The sequence below is a fragment of the Bos mutus genome, chromosome 3 (assembly GCF_027580195.1).
Source record: "Bos mutus isolate GX-2022 chromosome 3, NWIPB_WYAK_1.1, whole genome shotgun sequence".
Lineage (NCBI taxonomy): Eukaryota > Metazoa > Chordata > Mammalia > Artiodactyla > Bovidae > Bos > Bos mutus.
In genome coordinates, this window is record NC_091619.1 from 34,083,509 (window position 1) to 34,103,095 (window position 19,587).

The 19,587-nt window shown below is 37.4% G+C and overlaps 1 protein-coding gene across 1 annotated transcript in view; it reads left to right on the top strand.

Annotated features, from left to right (window-relative positions):
* Window positions 1-19,587, top strand: part of VAV3 (vav guanine nucleotide exchange factor 3) — a 441,372-nt gene that overhangs the window by 291,090 nt on the left and 130,695 nt on the right. Inside the window, exons 18-19 of the mRNA XM_070367578.1 lie at window positions 2,365-2,390; window positions 9,086-9,131. Coding sequence (XP_070223679.1) covers window positions 2,365-2,390; window positions 9,086-9,131 — 72 coding nt within the window. The remainder of the gene's footprint in view (window positions 1-2,364; window positions 2,391-9,085; window positions 9,132-19,587) is intronic.

The window sequence follows — 19,587 nt, forward strand, 5'->3', positions numbered from 1 at the left end:
GCTGCAGTCACCACCTGCAGTGATTTTGAAGCCCCAAAAAATAAAGTCTGACACTGTTTCCACTGTTTCCCCATCTATTTCCCATGAAGTGATGGGACCAGATGCCATGATCTTTGTTTTCTGAATGTTGAGTTTTAATCCAACTTTTTCACTCTCCTCTTTCACCTTCATTAAGAGGCTTTTTAGTTCCTCTTCACTTTCTGCCATAAGGGTGGTGTCATCTGCATATCTGAAGTTATTCATATTTCTCCCGGCAATCTTGATTCCAGCCTTGTGCTTCTTCCAGCCCAGTGTTTCTCATGATGTGCTCTGCATATAAGTTAAATAAGCAGGGTGACAATATACAGCCTTGACGTACTCCTTTTCCTATTTGGAACCAGTCTGTTGTTCCATGTCCAGTTCTAACTGTTGCTTCCTGACCTGCATACAGGTTTCTCAAGAGGCAGGTCAGGTGGTCTGGTATTCCCATCTCTTTAGATACAGTCATCCGTCTTCCTGAGGAAACCCAGAGCACTACTGGAACGTGATGTGCCAACTACTGCCATGTGGGCTATCCTAGGTTTTATGCTAAAAATAAAATATATTTAAACATATTGTAACAGATCAACTTCACCAGGACATAACAACAATTCTGTGCAGTGTCAGAAAAAAATATTTCTGAACTAAAATTAAGATGCACTCTCATTTTTAAACACCGACCCTGAAAGACAGGAGCTTTTCCCATTGAGAGGTCATCTGGAAATAGCAAAGCTTTCCTCAGCTGCTTGGATGGAAAATTTAAACTCTCCTCCTTTTTGGTGCTTCTTGCTGTCTGTGATTTCCAGTTCAGGCTCTTTCTCTAACTCACAGTAGAAGAAGAAAGTAGTGTAGGGCTTTTCTGGCTTATAGGTCTTTCTGGTTAAACCAGTGTAACAGGTATCACAACTTGTCTGTTAGGAACCTGAGTTCACCTAACCTGGGTTCTCCGTTTGGGCACAGTATCCAGCCAAATGGCACTTTCATAGACCCTCTCCCTACACAACTTCTCTTAGGCAATCTTTCTTTTGAAACTTTGCCTATTTCTAGCAGAGAGGAGAAGGGAAATAGCTTTTTGTCCTTTGTAAAGGCCAACTTCAGACCTGGCAAAGATGCCTTCATAGCAGTTATGTAGGAAAGTTAGGATGATAGAGTTGACATTGAAAAAGAAATGCAGGGTTTGCTTTTCTCCAGAAAGGTGACTTTTTGCTCATGCCTCTTCAGTTCCATTAATCAGGTATAGTCCTTTAAAAAACAGAAGGGCCCCAAACCTCCTGTTCCATGCCCCAGGCAGTCTTCCTGTGTAAAGCAATCTGACAGCTACTCAGGTGTTCTGGTACTTTTCCCCTTGAACTCTGGATCTGAGGCTTCTTGGAACCTCTATTAGAGGTTCATTCAGTCTACAGAGCCCTCTTTTAGAACTACCCTTTCTCTCCTGATGTTCCCATCAGTGTCTTCTCTTCTCAGATCCTTCTTCAGAGGATCATTTTGGTTGGCAAAAATATAGCGTAGGCTCAAAATGATGAGATGTTTTTCTACAGTCTGGAGAAATTATAATATGCAAAAGTACTCCTGGATATGGGGGAAGGCAACAAAAATATTCCCCACCAGCTTTTCCACGTGTAGTGTGTCTTTCCTCTCAGAGATACCCTTTGCCCTCTGCCAAGTTACTCTCTTGCATATCTCAGGGCCCTTCCTAACTGTTAGTCATTTTCAGGAATTGAAATGTAATGGAGTTTGTCATTTCTATTTCTAAACAGGTAAACTGGGATGTAAAGAAAATTAGCATTGGGATTGAATCTTGTCCATTTTTAATTTTCATCTTTAAATCGATCTGTATCCCTCCCCCCAAATAAAACTAAAAGAAACAGCCACTTAATGCAAAATTCATATGCAAATTGTATGTGTTAACTTTGCAATTGTTATAGTAATTGTAATATAGGCAGTTGTAATATGTTTGTAATGTGTTGTGTTTAGATTCTTAAAACTGGGTATGTTGAAAGAAAGGCTCCCGCCTAGCTTTCTCTTATGTACATTAACTTGGTGCAAGTCCCTGTTTCAAGGAGCTTTATGTGGTTGGATTGAAATTGCTTAATAAACAATTGAAAAAGTTAAGCTTAACCTAGAAGTCATTTAGTACTATGAGTCACTTCCCTGACAGCCAATAAGGCAAGAGAACCTGGTTGCAAAACAATTACTAGCCCAGCCTGAGGGACCTTGGAAATATATTAACAGGTATCATTAGGAAAACAAAGCAGTAGTGTTCTACCACGCTGCAGAGAACAAGCTAAGGTTGCTAACTAAACAAAACAACTTCACTGACAATGCCAATTTTTACATTTGTTTCAGAACAAGGGACGCTCAAACCATCCGAGGTAAGATTAACGTTTACATTTTTCTTATATAACTTTTGCATTTCAGATTGTTTGCTAACTAAAGCAGGCTCAAACGCCTAAAAAGTTAAATGTACCTTTTAAAATGGATAGCAACAGATCTAGAGCGAGTAATCAAGTGCTTTTGAGTGAAATGCACAGGTTAAATAAGAGAAGTTTTCAGATACCATCTGAAGATCTTAGAGGGAAAATGTGAATATTTCATCTCAGAATGTGTGTAAGATGCGCATTTCAGAATCTTAGGTACTCATTTATTCAGGTAAATTTCAAATAGATACTGTAGCAATGTTGTAGCACTAATCTGGTGGAGGTACCTTTCTCTTTGTTTGCAGCTACAGAATTCCACAAACCCTGAGGCTTATAAAACTTAATGCATCTGAAGGCATTCCCTTGGAATAAATCTTTTTGATCCTGCTGGGACAGGAGAAAGGGTGGCCCTCATCTTAGGATAAAACAAGGTCGCTACCTGACACTCACTAGGACTAAGAAGTTCCAGCATTCTTCTAAGATGTACCTGTATGTTTCTGCCAGTTTTCCACCTGAGCAAAATCATGATTTGTATCATGTCTTCTTGATCAAATCAGAATCTGAGAACATTTCCTTTGGTTTAACAGATTCTGAGGTCTGATGGCTTAGAAGTACGAGATCCCTGTCACCTCTCAGAATAAAGCGCTTGTAAGAAAATAGAAAAGAATGAAAAATGTGGCAGATAATAGGCAACTAGTGTCTTGGCCTTCAGCCAAAAGTAATATATTTCTTACCTGACCTCCCCAAAAAATCCTTACAAAGAAAACTAAAATGTAAAAGTTCTGTGATTAATAATATGAACCAGAAATACAATAATCTGAGAATTTCAGTATAAAGACAAGTACTTTCTTTATCAAAGCATTTTAGCATATACAATTATATCTGATTAAGAGTGGTATAATATTAGCATGTTTTTAATAGAGTGGTATTTACATAGTTGCTAAAAATAATGAAAAGTACAGCAATAAGTCAAACAACAGGTAACTGCTTTCACTTTTTTGCATCAGCACGTAATTTGTGCATATTGGGAACCAAGAATGTGATGTGAGAAAATTCACGTGTACCCTTTCAGTGTTATCTGTCAGCTATATTTTAGACTTTAGAATCTAGCTCAAGGAATGCATAACAGGATAATAATATTTTAAAAATAGGTCATGTAAGTTCTGCTAGGGCTAAAATAATTAATGTAAACTTTTTTTAGTGTTTAGTTGACAGGTAAGATTTTTTATCAGGACTATAAGGGTTCTTCCAGCAGTGCGAGTGAAGATCTTAGAAAGTAGCCTTCTTTTCTTCTCTCACACTATTATTAGATTATTGAGACAGATATTCTTGTAGAGCTTTGAACTGTAACTCAATATTACTTTACATTTATACTGTTAGATGTATTTTCCGCCCCCCAGGGAAGATGATTTCACTTGATTTTATTTAAGTAATGAGAAACGGGCATATTTACAGAAAAGAAAGTGTGCTAATAATAAGTGGTTAATAATTTTCACACTGGTACAAAATAACGATACAAAAAAATGCTCTCCAGGCATTTAATACTCTTAAAAATTACACATTAAGGCTATTATGAAAAGAATTCATTTTCACATTGATTTTTTTTAATGTAGCATCTGTGTTTTAGTGACTTGCTTAACTTTTGATTATAAGTGTAATTTTTATTTAATGTGTGATTCTGCTAATAATCTCTACTTTGAATGGATAATTATAGTGAAATCTTATACTGGCCAACCTATTTGGAAACTTTAGCTTAGCATAAGGAAAAACTGTAGAAAAAGAATGTTAAGAAACATCTTTCACTCCATACCTCCCCACTACAACTTTGTGAAAGGTGTATTCACTCTTAACACAGATGCTTATGTGATGTTTGGGAGTCTTTCCGAAAGTAAACAATGAAACCCTTTTGTAAGCTCCGTGATTTCTTCCCCCTCTCTGTTGAAGGTCTTCTTTTTCCTCCATGGACCAATTTGTCCTATTCTCTTCCCCTTTCAATAACAATGATTATGAGTTTTTAATTTATACTTCATTCTCAAGGTAGGTCAGTTTTCAATAGCCACAGGATCCATCTTCCTAACCTGGGATGTTCTTCCAGATTCCCATTTTGGAGTGGACCTTCAGAAGCAACTTCTAGCGCTAGAAAGCAAGGTCATCATTACATGTCTATCAGTATTTAGTGTATGTATGTATACTTCCGATCTATTCCTTAATGTAGGTTTTTCTGCCTTTTAAGTAGAGGAACCAAAGCCAGTTTCATATAGCAAATGAATCTTTCCTTGTTTTGTTTGTAAAATCAACAGAGAGAATTAGGTTTCTCCCAAAAGAGACAAGAAGGGAGGTTCTTGGGCAATACAGATATTAGTTTTCGAGAAAGGCAAGGTAATAGATAATGAAGCTAGATATAAAATTAGGTTGGTTTGTTGTCCCCTCCCTCCCACCTCCCACTTCTTGGTAAATCAAAAGAAGTTTGAGAATGTTCTGAAGACTGATCGTCCTGATCTCATGGGGGGGTGGATCACTGAGAGCTCCTAGGGTGGCTACTTGATGGACCCCTCTCTTCCTCCTGAGATGGGTCTTGTCCAGCTCTGTCTCACACTTTTGAGAATATAGGGTTTTGAGAATATATGCTGGGGAGAGGAGTATTTTGGATGGGATATGACAGAAGAACAATTGAAATTTGCCTTTTGAAATTGTGTAAATGTGTTCTAAACATTTCAAAATTTTTTAGAATATATAAAATATTTTTAGGTGCTTTTAAAACTGTAATAAATCTCAAACTCTCAAAATGCACTTGATCTAAATTGCTAAAATTTTCTCGTTCTCTCTTTTTTTTCAATGTACCAAATCATAGTTTTGTTCCACTGCCTACTTTTCCTGTAGAAAAGTTTGCTTTCAGGGTCACTGTTTTCCAACAACTTGCAGGAGGAAAAACCTAAAATATAGTAGTAGTACAGTACTTTAATAGAAAAAATTTATCATTTACCTGATCTTATTAAGAAGAGGTGGCAAGAATACACAGGAGAACTATACAAAAAAGATTTTCACAACCCAGATAATCACGATGGTGTGATCACTCACCTAGAGCCAGACATCCTGGAATGTGAAGTCAAGTGGGCCTTAGGAAGCATCACTACGAACAAAGCTGTAGGAGGGGAGGGAATTCCAGGTGAGCTGTTTCAAATCCTGAAAGATGATGCTGTGAAAGTGCTGCACTCAGTATGCCAGCAAATTTGGAAAACTCAGCAGTGGCCATAGGACTGGAAAAGGTCAGTTTTCATTCCAATCCCAAAGAAAGGCAATGCCAAAGAATGCTCAAACTACTGCACAATTGCACTCATCTCACATGCTAGTAAAGCAATGCTTAAAATTCTCCAAGCCAGGCTTCAGCAATATGTGAACCATGAACTTCCTGATGTTCAAGCTGGTTTTAGAAAAGGCAGAGGAACCAGAAATCAAATTGCCAACATCCACTGGATCATGGAAAAAGGAAGAGAGTTCCAGAAAAACATCTATTTCTGCTTTATTGACTATTCCAAAGCCTTTGACTGTGTGGATCTCAATAAACTGAGGAAAATTCTGAAAGAGATGGGAATACCAGACCACCTGACCTGCCAAATAAAAAATCTGTATTCAGGTCAGGAAGCAACAGTTAGAAGTGGACATGAAACAATAGACTGGTTCCAAATAGGAAAAGGAGTACATCAAGGCTGTATATTGTCACCCTGCTTATTTAACTTATATGCCGAATACATCATGAGAAACGCTGGGCTGGAGGAAGCACAAGCTGGAATCAAGATTGCCAGGAGAATGGTCAATCACCTCGGATATGCAGATGACACCACCCTTATGACAGAAAGTGAAGAAGAACTCAAGAGCCTCTTGATGAAAGTGAAAGAAGAGAGTGAAAAAGTTGGCTTAAAGCTCAACATTCAGAAAACGAAGATCATGGCATCTGGTCCCATCACTTCATGGGAAATAGATGGGGAAACAGTGGAAACAGTGGCTGACTTTGTTTTTCTGTGTTGCAAAATCACTGCAAATGGTGATTGAAGCCATGAAATTAAAAAATGCTTACTCCTTGGAAGGAAAGTTATGACCAACCTAGACAGCATATAAAAAGCAGAGACATTGCTTTGTCAACAATGGTCCATCTAGTCAAGGCTATGGTTTTTCCAGTGGTCATGTATGGATGTGAGAGTTGGACTATAAAGAAAGCTGAGCACAGAAGAATTGATGCTTTTGTACTGTGGTGTTGGAGAAGACTCTTGAGAGTCCTTGAACTGCGACGAGATCCAACCAGTCCATCCTAAAGGAGATGAGTCCTGGGTGTTCATTGGAAGGAGTGATGTTGAAGCTGAAACTCCAATACTTTGGCCACCTGATGTGAAGAGCTGACTGATTGGAATAGACCCTAATGCCCTGAAGAGGGCAGGAAGAGAAGGGGACGACAGAGGATGAGACGGTTGGATGGTACCACTGACTCAATGGACATGGGTTTGGGTGTTGGTGATGGACAGGAAGGCCTGGAGTGCTGCAGTTCATGGGGTTGCAAAGAGTCAGACACGATTGAGCAACTGAACTGAACTGAGCTTCAACATTCAAAATATCATGAAATTAATAATAATGACAATAATAATAAGCTTTGACTTAGTAGTCCTTACTGTGTGTCAGGAACTGTTCCAAGCACTTAGCATGAATTAACATGTTTGTCACCACAAATGCTATGAAGTAGGTGGTATTAATATCCCCATTTTATAGATGAAGAAATAGGCATAGAGACTTTAACTAACTTGCTCCCAGTCAGATGCCAAGTGACAGGGAGGGTCTGAATTTTAACTTACGCAGTCAGATTCTAGAATCCATACTCTAAATAATTGTTCTGTGTTCCCTATTTTAATCTTAACTTCAGGGTGCTACAGAGTTGCTCTTCAACTCAAATTCTCTTTTTCACTTTCTAAGTTAATATTTTAAATAGTTCTGGCTTTGGGATAGTAGGAATAAGACCCAAAAAGTGAATTCCTTTCTGGCCTTCCAAGCACTTTGACAGTAGGAAGAATAAGAGTAGTCTAAAGACAGTGTCTGTTGTACATTAAGCAAATGAAGGGAAATGTAGACAGTAAACACCCATGAGACATTCATCAATATATATTTTCCTGTTTAAAATATAGTCATTTATATAGAGAGGTCCAAACATTTTATACAATTTTAGAAGTTTTTTTGAAGGCCGTTTTGTTCCAAGTTATTGGATATGAGCCTGTAACTTGCCATGTTTTCCCTTTTTGTGCTTGGCTATTAAGAAGCCCAGTGTGGTGTTTTCTTCTCACTCACGTTGAGTAAGGAGAGGCTCTCTTAATACTAGTTTTCTTTTCTCTGCCCAGTACAGCCATCCAGCTTGTTCAGTGTAGCTTCGATGCTGACTTAATGATAGTATTAGGCTTTAACAAATGCATTTAAAAAGTAATTGGGTTAAAAGCAAAGTTTATATTTTTAATAATTCTCCAATTTGCTTTTACCTGAGAAACCTTGACATCTGCTTTGAGGCCCATTTAACTTATGAACAGAAGCAACAGGGGGAACCCTAAGAAAAACCCATAGTTAATGTGAGCTTGGCAAAACCAATTCTGCTCTGAATGAAACCAGGGCTCCATACAGAGGCACAAACCCCAACACATGTAGAAAGAAAATTGCTCTTGTGAAAATCTGAATTATATTGTAATTATAGACTGAGCATTGCATTCAGTTATATAACAAAAGTGAAAATGAAGTTCTTATTAATTAGTGAGATTGCGATAGTTATTGGGTAGGAATGAATTTAATGCTTATAAAATCAAACATGTAACCACACATTTTCAAAGATTTAAAACCTCTTTTGTTTTGCATCTTATCTATAATTTTTGTAATCACAATTTTTCTTATGGATTCATTTTCTGTAATAAGAATTTACTTTCATGGTTTACAAGCTGCATGTCTGTTTTGTTTCTTAAAGTATTCAGATATCACTGATCCATAATTAAACTACCATAAATCTCATAATTAAACTACCATACCAAGCTCAAAATAAGAGCTTGAGATCTTTGTTTGGAGGTTGTATACTTTCTCCAGTCTGTGGTCTGTCAGGCTTGAAAAAAGCTGCATTAGAATTTTGGAGATTAAAACTCTTTGCTGGGAGCATTTTCTAAGCAAAAATGGCTACCTAGGCTTTGTTTTCATAATTCCTGTTTTATGACTTAAAAAAGTGAGTCATAATCCTCAGAGATGGTGAATGAAAAGTATTTCTTTCCCATAGTGTCATATCAATGATTTAGCAAGTAGAAGACATTAGAGAAACAAAAATTGTAAAAAGAAACTGGAACTGAGTGTTTTGATCAAATTTAGTAATAGTCTTTTTTTTTTAATTTGTAATGGAGTGTAGCTGATTTACAATGTTGTGTTAGTTTCTTCTGTACACAAATATCCACTCTTTTTAGATTCTTTTCCCACATCGGGCATTACAGAGTATTGAGTTCCTTGTGCTATGCAGTAGGTCCTTATTAGTTACCTGTTTTACAGGAGTGTTAAATGGAGGTCGTGCAACATGTATTGGACTTCCAGAGTGTCGCAAAATAATGCAGTTTGATAACATAAAGTCTTTGTTTTGTCTTTCTGCACAGAAACGGACCAATGGACTCCGAAGAACCCATAGACCGGTGGATCCAGGTGTGTGATTAAACATCTATAATTATTTCTTTAGTGAAGTGATTGTGAAAGTGTGTGGGAATTGCAGTGGAAAGTCAGGCAGATTGTTGGCCTTTGTTCTTTGGAGTTTGGTATATAATGTGTGACCAGGAGGTGACCGTCTGCTGTGTAAATCATTTACCTAAGACAGTGTCATGTGATAAGTAACCATCAGTGCCACAGTCTTTCCAGTCAGCAGTTGAGCTGGTTATTTGCTTACTGAACAGCCTCAGGGTACTTGGTTAATGCTCACAGTTCCAACACCCTTTCCCTGTTTCCTCCCAAACCTGGAAAAAATCAACCAGCAAACTGGCACTTAAAAAAACAGCTTGCTCTGAGGGGGTGAGAGAGGTCATAAACTAGACAACTTTGTACTCTCCCCATTTGGGAAAATACTTTTCTTTATTCTATATCTATACTATTTTATCATAGAAGAATGAGTTTAAGGACTTTGTGAACAGGTGCCTTCTCCAGAGACCAGTTTTTCTCTGCAGAGAGCGTTCAGTTGTTTCTCGTTTAGTATCATGAGGTTGACCCTGTCATTATTTTCATATAATTATTTTTCATCCATTAAGCAGTGCCTTCCACAATTAAGTTATCAAAGATTTGTTATATATGGTCATATTATTGTGGGTAAAGACGTTCATGGCTAGAGGATTTCCAATATATGAACTTGATAATAAATCAAGTGGAACATGAAATATAGAGTAATCTTGCTGGAAAATAATCTAGATTATGTGTTTTGTTTTCCCATTGTAAACAGTGTTCACCTAGTTATAAAGTTTAGCTTTCAAAGCGTTATAGCTTTTAACTGAAACCACACCCCTGGTAGCCATGCCAGTTTATGAGCTGTTTGAAAAGGTTTATAGGAGCTTTGTTGCCTCTGGCTAGAAATTGCCTCACTTATGTCCTGAGATCAGTTTAAATCTTTTAAGTACAAAACAAAATTAAGGCCATTTAAAAAAAAATAGGGGATCTGGCTTACTTTTTTATTGGTTCTGACTTTCCCATGACAATACTCTTTGTAGAAAAGACTCAGCAATAATATTTTAAAGTGACTTCTGCTCAATTTAGTAGGAGTATATGACTGTGAACATAATATTTTTCTTTATGTTGTACAAGTTATAGTATTTCTGTTTCTGTAAGTTGTCTAAACTTTATAAATATTATTTTAAAATGTTTCCTTTTCTTCTATGGGCATTTTTATCTAATCTGTTTTCCCCCAACGAAATGCACTTTTACATTTATAGTGTGTCAGTAGGAGCACATTTTTGACTATTAACAATGTACTTTATAGCTAAAATTTTTAGGAGCCCTTAAATTATTCAAAGGTAGATGTAATGAATTTACTGATGATAAATATGGCAAAGTGGACCAGTAGTAAAGTATCTTAATCCTAAAGGTGATGCTTTCTGTAGGTGTAACTCTTCTGGTATTTCTATTTGTCCAAAGTTTTTAGAACGTCATGAAGAATAAACTTACAAACACAAAAGAAGTGGTGCCATATGCTATGTTTTTTTTTTGGGAAATATATATATATATATATAGCTTTCCATTACATATATTTGAGTGCTTTCTCATTTTTTCTCACTTTTGAAAAGAAAGCAAATAGTTGATGATCTTCCCTGTTCTAGATACTAATGTAATAATCATTTTTCCCTGTAAGGCTTGAGATTTCCTAAGCATGAATAAACTGCTTCCCAAGAGCATTATTTGCTATCAGTGTTTTTACTGATAGGTAAAAAGGCTGAAAGGTCCTTTTATCTTTTGTCTTTTAGCTATTTTATTTTCCAAAGTGTTAGCACATAGACTGCTTTCCAGGGACTCACTTAGGGTGACTTGTAGGAAAAAAATGGTTAAAAAATTGTTTAAAAAATTTTTGGAGGACAGATGTAACCACTTCACCAGATCCAAATTTCAGAGCTATATACAAGGGTACATTAGACTGTTTGTTTTAGAAAGGAACTTAATGCATAGTTCTTTGGATAGTAGTCTTATGGAACCAACTTTAGTCCACTCACCCTAGAGTGTTAAAGCCAATCTGCTGACACCAGACTCTGTTGAAGTAAAGTACAGTGTTTATGGCAGACCCCAAGCAAGGATAACAGGCAGCTCATGCTCAAAAGACCCGAACTCCCAAATGGCTTTCAGGAAAGAGATATTAAAAGCAGTTGTGAGGGAGGAGGCTGCAGAGTGTGTGATCAGCTTGTGCGTAATTCTCAGATAGGCTGGCATCAAGTTGAAGTTTCAAATATCATCAGCTTTCTGATTTAACCAGTGTAGGATCTGTGTTCTTGTGGTCAGTGTTTTCATCCTGTAAAAACAACTTAGGAATGTGTGTCAGGCCTTTTTCTGTATCTTTCAGAGAACTTTGAGTTCAGTAATTCTGTCACGTGGCAGATTTATAGTCCACATTGTTAGCAGTTCCCCAACCCAACAGTTATTCTTTGTTTCTGGGCCTTCACATTTCCTACTCATTAACTCTTGAGTCAGCCTTTGAGATTCAGAGGAGGCCTGGGAAACTAAAGCAAAGCCTTTTACGTCAAAGGATAAGGACACAGGGGCTTGCTTGTAGTTTTAGGAGATGCTTAATAGGTATTTGTTAAATGAATTAATGAATGACTATATACTTCTTCTGCATGCACCAACTCCTTTGTTTTTTAAATTCCTCCTGCCCACCAAAATTTCCTAATACCTGTTTATTCTTTCTTTATTCCTGTACTTCCTGTTCTCCTCTATACCATGACAATAAGAATCTGTTTCCTTTCTTATTGGCTTGTTCACATTAAAAAATTTTTGTATGAATGGAATTATACAGTATGTACTCTGTTTTGTCTCATTTCTGTCACTTAGACTGATTAATTTGGAGTTCATCTGTATTTTAATCACAAGTTTATTCCTTCGTGTTCCATGTGTATTGATATAACACAATGTGTTTATTGCGTTTATCCATCCTCCTATTGATGACAGTTGGGTTGCTCTCAGTTTTTCATTCTTACAAATAAAATTGCTATGAACATGTTAAAAAAAAAATCCTCCTGCTGATAAATTGGACCAGTATCCCAAAGAATATGGAATAGTCCAGTAAGAGGAAGCATGGTCTTGAGCCACATTGCCTAGGGTAGGGACCAAGCTTAGCTGTTTACTTGCTGTTGATGTTTGGCAATTTGGTTCTTCTCTGTGCTGTATTTTACTGATTTGTAAAAGGAGATTAATAATAGTACCTACTTACAAAGTTGTGAGCTTTACATTGTAATAAAATATTGTGTACATTCTACTGTATACGTGAAAAGTATTGTTAAAAGATGAGTTTGTGTTAAGTGTATTATTTAACATTGAACATTTTGTCATGTGTAGGAGAATCAAAAGTATTTGCCAGTTATTTCTTTATAAAGAAATCCAGAATTTTATGTTGAATCCTCAGTGAAGCTAGAAGTTACATTATCACAGTCATTTTCAGATTTGCTATCATTGCCTACTTATCTGATGGCTTCCATGATATTTTGCTTATCTTTAATAAGAGACACAATCAACAGTGGTAGTTGAGACACTGATGGTGAATTATAGTAGTGTTTCTGATTGTAATAAACAAAGAAAAACTCACTAGGTTAAAGGTGTATATTATGGTGCTGTGCTCAGTCATGTCCAACTCTTTGTGACTCTTTGGACTGTAACCCACCAGGGTCCTCTGTCCATAGGATTTTTCAGCAAGAATACCAAAATGGGTTGCCGTTTCCTCCTCCAGGGGGTCTTCCCGACCCAGGAATGGAACTCATGTCTCTTGCATTGGCAGGCAGGTCTTTACCTGCTGAGGTGGAGTTCTGTTCAAACGATGAAAGATGTGAGATACAGATTTGCGTTGTGTCTTTTTTGCACATTTAAAATATTCACTTTTTATTATTATAGTTAATTTTACAGGTAGTATTTACAAATATGGCTTTGCAGTTTAGTTTACTTTTTCTTATCTTCTATTATGTGCTAAGAAATTTTATCAATTTATGGTCTTGACTGCGTTTATTATTAGTAATGCAATAGATGCAGATTCTGGTAGTTCTTTGGTTTTTTAAATATAGCAGAGTATTTTCATCAGATTGTACTTTTCTTCCTGAGACAGATGTTGGTTTCAGGAAAATAGCACTTGTAAGAGACAGATCAATTATTTCAGGAACACGGAGGTGCTAGGCTTTTTCAAGAACATGAGATCATAAATCTCAAGAAAATCTGAGCACTAGTGTAATATTTTTCACCTAAAGTGGCACCCAAGGTCATAGTTACCAATTAAATTTTAATACTGAGCTTTAAATTTTCCTTTTGAGTATAGAAGATAAAAATTTTAGTTCGCATGTGGTAACTCTGTATACCAGGACATGTGTTCCTTTAGTCAACTCCATGGTTTTAGACTATTGAAAAATTATCTCATATTTGTGGAACTCATAGCATCTTATATTTAAGTGCACAGTCACTAGCTTTTTAAAAAGTCAGTCCTTTGTTCTTTGTCACACTGCCTAAAGATTAGAGGGAGATGGGAAATGTTTCAGTTCAGTCACTCAGTTGTGTCCGACTCTTTGCGACCCCAAGGACTGCAGCACACCAGGCTTCCCTGTCCATCACCAATTCCAGGAGCCTACTCAAACTCATGTCCATTGCATCAGTGATGCCATCCAACCATCTCATCTTCTGTCATCCCTTTCTTCTCCTGCCTTCAATCTTTCCCAGTATCAGGGTCTTTTCCAATGAGTCAGTTCTTCACATCAGGTGGCCACAGTATTGGAGTTTCAGCTTCAGCATCAGTCCTTCCAATGAATATTCATGACTGAGTTCCTTTAGGATTGATTGATTGGATCTCCTTGCAGTCCAAGGGTCTCTCAAGAGTCTTCTCCAACACAATAGTTCAAAAGCATCAATTCTTCAGCACTCAGCATCTTCACAGTCCAACTCTCACATCCATACATGACTACTGGAATAACCATAGCTTTGTTTTGGAGTAACATTTTCCTTCTGATCTTAAGTTACTTATGTGATTTGTGATAGCTTTGAGTAGTTAATGAATAGAGTTCTTTTGGAGAACTCTTGCATCTCATGCACTCATTGTTAACCTCTTAATTACAAAGAGGAAAAAACGGCTTAGAAACATTGTCTTTTTTCATTCACTGAAGAGATGTTTTACTGCTTCTGAGCAGACATCTTCAAAGATGGTCATTTTCTCTTACAGGTGGATAAGACTGATAAATAATGCCATTCCAATTTGTTCCTGTATGAAGAAAGGGATTCAAGAAATCTTTTTTATATTACCAACTTTGTGTCTTATACAATAATAAACACCAGCCATATCATTGATTATAAAACACGGCCCCTCCCACAATTTATATTCTGCCTAAGGAAGGAATAGATACAGGCACAAAGTCTTGATTGCATAAATGCATGCAGATGAGAGTGTGTGTATATATATATATATATATATACACACACTATTTTAATATTTTTTTATACTCTGATTCATTACGGTATGGCATAGTGTCATAAAAACAATTAGGAAATAGTCTGGTAAACATATAAAAAGATCTAATTATATCATTGGTGCCAGAAAGCAATAAGAACTGGAGAAGAAAGGAGAAAATATAGGTTAAGATTGCTTTTGAGCTGAGTTGGCTATATGTTTTCATTTATATAAAATTTTTTTCATGCTGTTTTTTTGCACTGAATTACAATTTAATACATTTTCTGTTAATGTTTTAATTTCAAAGTATTGGTAAACTCATTCCAAATCTAAACATAATTGTTGATTCCCTTTAGGTTTGCTTTTAAACATGATGCCAGTTTCTCAATAGAGAAATTTTATCTTCTTAATTACCAAATAGAAAACACTGATGAGAAAAATAGCAGCCCAGGATTTTTTTTTTGAAGTACTGATCTAAAAATGCATTTTCCTTTTTTTTTGGAAGGAGACAAATGTATACTGTTAAAGGTTTTAAGTGAAATTTTGTGTATGTGTGCTTAGTTGCTCAGTCGTGTCCGACTCTTTCCAATCCCATGGACTGCAGCCTGCCAGGCTCCTCTGTCCATGGGAATTCTCCAGGAAAGAATACTAGAGTGCGTTGCCATGCCCTCCTCCAGGGGATCTTCCAACCCAGGGATCAAACCCAGGTCTCCTGCTTTGCAGGCAACTTTACCAATTGAACCACCAGGGAAGCATTTGTCTATAGTAAATAAATAATAAAATGTCTGTAGATTACTATAGTTCCATAATAATCAGTCATACCCACTTCTGTCTTTTCTGTCACCTCTAAAAAGAATTTCTCATCAAACATAAATCCTCATCTAAATATTGGGAGCATAATTGTAAATGTGTAAAAATATATTTCACATTGAAAGAATGAACTTGGGGAAAAACTGGGACAATAGGACCCAGTGATTAAGATTCACTGCAGAGAAATGAGAAATCCAAATTGTGCATGAGTGCTGGGGAGCCTGCTCTGGTTTTTTAAATAGCTGGTTTTCTCATGCTTCTGTTAAACCACAGACAATAAGACTAGTTTTGCACAAGGCATTTGATCCCCATGTAGTTATTTTCGGGACTGCCTTTCTTTTTCCCTTTACCATGATGATGTTTTTCTAAAACGTATATTACAGTTCCTTCTTCATATCTTTTTTTGGTTTGGGGAGGACTTATTTTTCCCTTTGAAAGCTCATTCCAAACTCACAAAGGGTCATGATTGCTGTTATCTGGCAGGTTTGCCCACACCTTTGGGCAAAGCAAAAGCCCAGTCATTTCCATGGCTCAGGTACCTCCAGCGAAGGAAAAAAGGGCAAAGGGAATGTTTGAATATTTTTACAGGGCACTTTAGGTGGGTAATACAGCATTAGTTATGTGATTATTGAAATTACAAAACATTTGGAGTGGTATATATAGAACCTACTTCTGGATCATTTATGCACTTTCTAACTCATAATTTCTATCATGACAGTAGTTAAAGTGAAGTTGCTCAGTCATGTGCGACTCCTTGCAATCCCATGGACTGTAGGCTACCAGGTTCTTCTATCCGTGGAATTTTCCAGGCAAGAGTACTGGAGTGGGTTGCCATTTCCTTCTCCAGGGGATTGTCCTGACCCAGGGAATGAACCCAGGTCTCCAGCATTGCAGGAAGACGCTTCATTGTCTGAACCACCAGGGAAGCTCTATGACAGTAGTTACGTCCTAGAAAATAAAGTGTGTATCTATTACATATTTAGAAAAATATTCTGAAAAGGAAGTGTTGAACCTGGTGATCTGCTTTTTAACATTTATCATTAAGAAATCATTCTTTACTTAGAAGATCAGGTATGGCCTGAACTTTTTTGGTAAACCTGTGGCCCTTGTAATCAAATACTATCCCATTTCAGAAGGAAAAGAACATGCCATGTAATGCTAAGTAGGCAAAGAAACGTCACAAATTTCTTTTGAACCAACAACTTCTGAGAACCAGGTAATCTTGTTCCAGAACTTTAGTCTGAAGTAAGGTAAATGAAGGGAAGCAGTTGAGTCAAAAGTATTGGCTTCAAACAGTAATATTTGATACAAGTAATATCTGCCTGATACAAGGAAAGAGGACATTGATAAAGGAATCCTTAGTATCATAATCATTTATAATCTTATAGTCCTTCTAAACACAAATAATGAGAAAGGTTATCACATTAATTAGAACACTGGAATGCAATTTGTGGAATCTCTGTCAAAATGACTCATATTGGCAGTTATTTACCTTTTTGTGTATTCCAATCAAGTCAATTTTTAAATTTTTTAATTTGAATGAAAAGAAAAGCTTATGTTAGGTTTAAAAAAATTTTTTTTACAGATACCTTTTCTTTTGAGATTCATTTTTTTCTGCAGCAATATTAGAAATGTATGGAAGTTTTCCTGTCTTTGAGGACCTTGGAGTTTTGTTGAAGAGATAGGCCATACAAACATATAGCTGTCGAACAGGAATATTGTGTGGTGTATGAGAACCCACCAAAGTGGATGTAGCTGGTTATGAATGGTTTCATTGACCAGAATGGCAAGATAGGGGAGACACATCGTGGAATAAAGAAGAGCACAAGACAAGGAGACAGATAACTGACAAGTACATCAATCAAAGTGCATTTATATAGAACTACAGATATTTAAATAAAGCTATCAGTCTCTTAGTAGGTTTGATATTCTCAAATGCTGACGTCAATGCTGTATCACCCAGTATGCTCATTTGTCAAGTGGAATAAACTCATTGTAGACTATAGACATAATAAGATGGTTCTACTTATAATTTTTCCACTTTACAACAGTGATGTGAAACCGTCATGCATTCAGTAGAAACTATACTTCCAATGTTGAATTTTGTTCTTTACCCAGCTGGTGAGGTGTGCCATGATACTCTCGTTGATGCTGGGCAGAGGCAGTGAGCTCAACTTCCAGACAGCCACACGATCACAGACTGAACAATTGAGACACTTACACTATTCTGTTTCACTTTCAGTCTAGTAGTCAATGAATTACATGAGATGTTCAACACGTTATTGTGAAATAGGTTTTGTGTTAGATGATTTTGCCAAACTATAGGCTAATATAAATATTCTGAGCACATTTAAGGTAGGCTAGACTAACCTATGATGTTCAATAGCTTAGGTGTATTAAATGCATTTTCAACTTATGATGTTTTCGGCTTACAATGGGTTTATCAGGATGTGAGCCCGTCATAAGAGAAGGAGCTATAGTTTAAGGGACAAAAGAGAATAGAGGATTTACTGACTTCAGTAACTAAAGTTGAGTGTGTTTGGCTTCAGGTAGAGTTAGATCCAGGGGCTCAAATGATATCATCAAGTTTCATTTCTCCTTGTGTCTGTTTTCCTTTTTTCTCTGTTGATTTTCTGTTGTCAGGCACCTCAGGCAGGCTTGTCTCATTTGGAAGCAAAGTTGGCCACTAGCAACTCTTCGTTCCCCACAGCTAGTAATCCCAGAAAAAATGGAATACCTTTCCCTCAATAAATCCAACAAAATTCCCAAGGAGTCTGACTGGCCTGGCCCAGATCTCTGCTCATCTCTGAGGCCATGGCTGCAGCCAGGGTACCTGTGATGAGCCACCAGGTGTCTGTGTGCACCTCCAGCCTGGGGAGAGAGGCTGACTCAGTCTGTTCACTTGAATTTGTTTTCAGTAAGAAAAAACAGCTATGCTTACAAAAGAATGGGGACAGGAAAGTGAGAAGCTTTGTTTGAGCTGATTATAATGTAGGTCTGTTATTGTGTCTGTTATTGTGAATTTCAGACATTTTCCTCATTGGGCATATTGTGGCTGGGTTTTCCACCTATCCTGCCTTGGCCTTTTTCCATCTGTAGCCTCTTCTATTTGACTGATTTTTATCAATAGTATCAGACAAAATAAACCCTGAGGAATGTACCTAAAATGCAAACTGGAGATTCTTGAAAAAGCCTCATTTCTAGGGGAATAGCTCAGTGATAGAGCTCATTCTTAGCATGCGTGAGGCCCTGGGTTCAACCCCCAGTACTTCCATCTTCATATTGGGCTTCCCTGTAGCTCAGACAGTAAAGAATCTGCCTGCAATGGAGGAGACCTGGGTTCGATTCCTGGGTCAGGAAGATCCCCTGGAGAAGGGAATGACAACCTGCTCTAGTATTCTTGCCTGGAGAATCCCATGGACAGAGGAGCCTGGTGGGCTACAGTTCATGGGGGTTGCAAAGAGTCAGACACAACCAAGTGACTTAACCACTACTGCTCATAGCTTTAGTTTGCAAGGTAACAAAAGTGTTCTTGCATCACAGTATCTTCTTCTAACCCTGACTTTACATCTAAAATATTGAGGTGATATTCTCTTTTAGATAGAGCTACTCTGTTTCCATAAGGAGATAATCCTTTGTTCCACTATTACCTACGTACATGTTAATGTAGATTGGCCCATCAAATTATAGAGAACTAAAGAAACAAGATCTTACATGGCATGTTTTGTGGAGGCAGGTGAGAGGAAAGGTGCTCTTCACCCTGGAGGGTCAGGATGAGAGTGCTAGAGAGCCAGAGAATGCCATCCTTCAGTCATTAAGTTTAGGCCCTAACCTGGCTCTCTGGGAATAAAGGGTCATGGGGAAGGAAGGAGAAGGAAGACTCTTCTAGTTTTGTCTATACAGTCATGTCCCTTGGTATCCACAGGGGATTGGTTCTGGGATCCTCCACAGATAACTAAAATCTGTGTATGCTCAAGTCCCTTATGGAAAATGGCGCAGCACAGTTGGGCCACCCTGTCTGTGGGTTCCGCATCCACAGATGGGGAGGCTGACTGTATTGGGTACTTTACTCGCATGAGCACTTCTAATCTGCAGAGGTAGCCCTGGGCCACCGTGTAGTCTGAGCACTCTGCAGAGGCGTAGATGTGGGTTTGTGTCCTGCCCCTCCACTTACTAGTTGTATACTCTTGG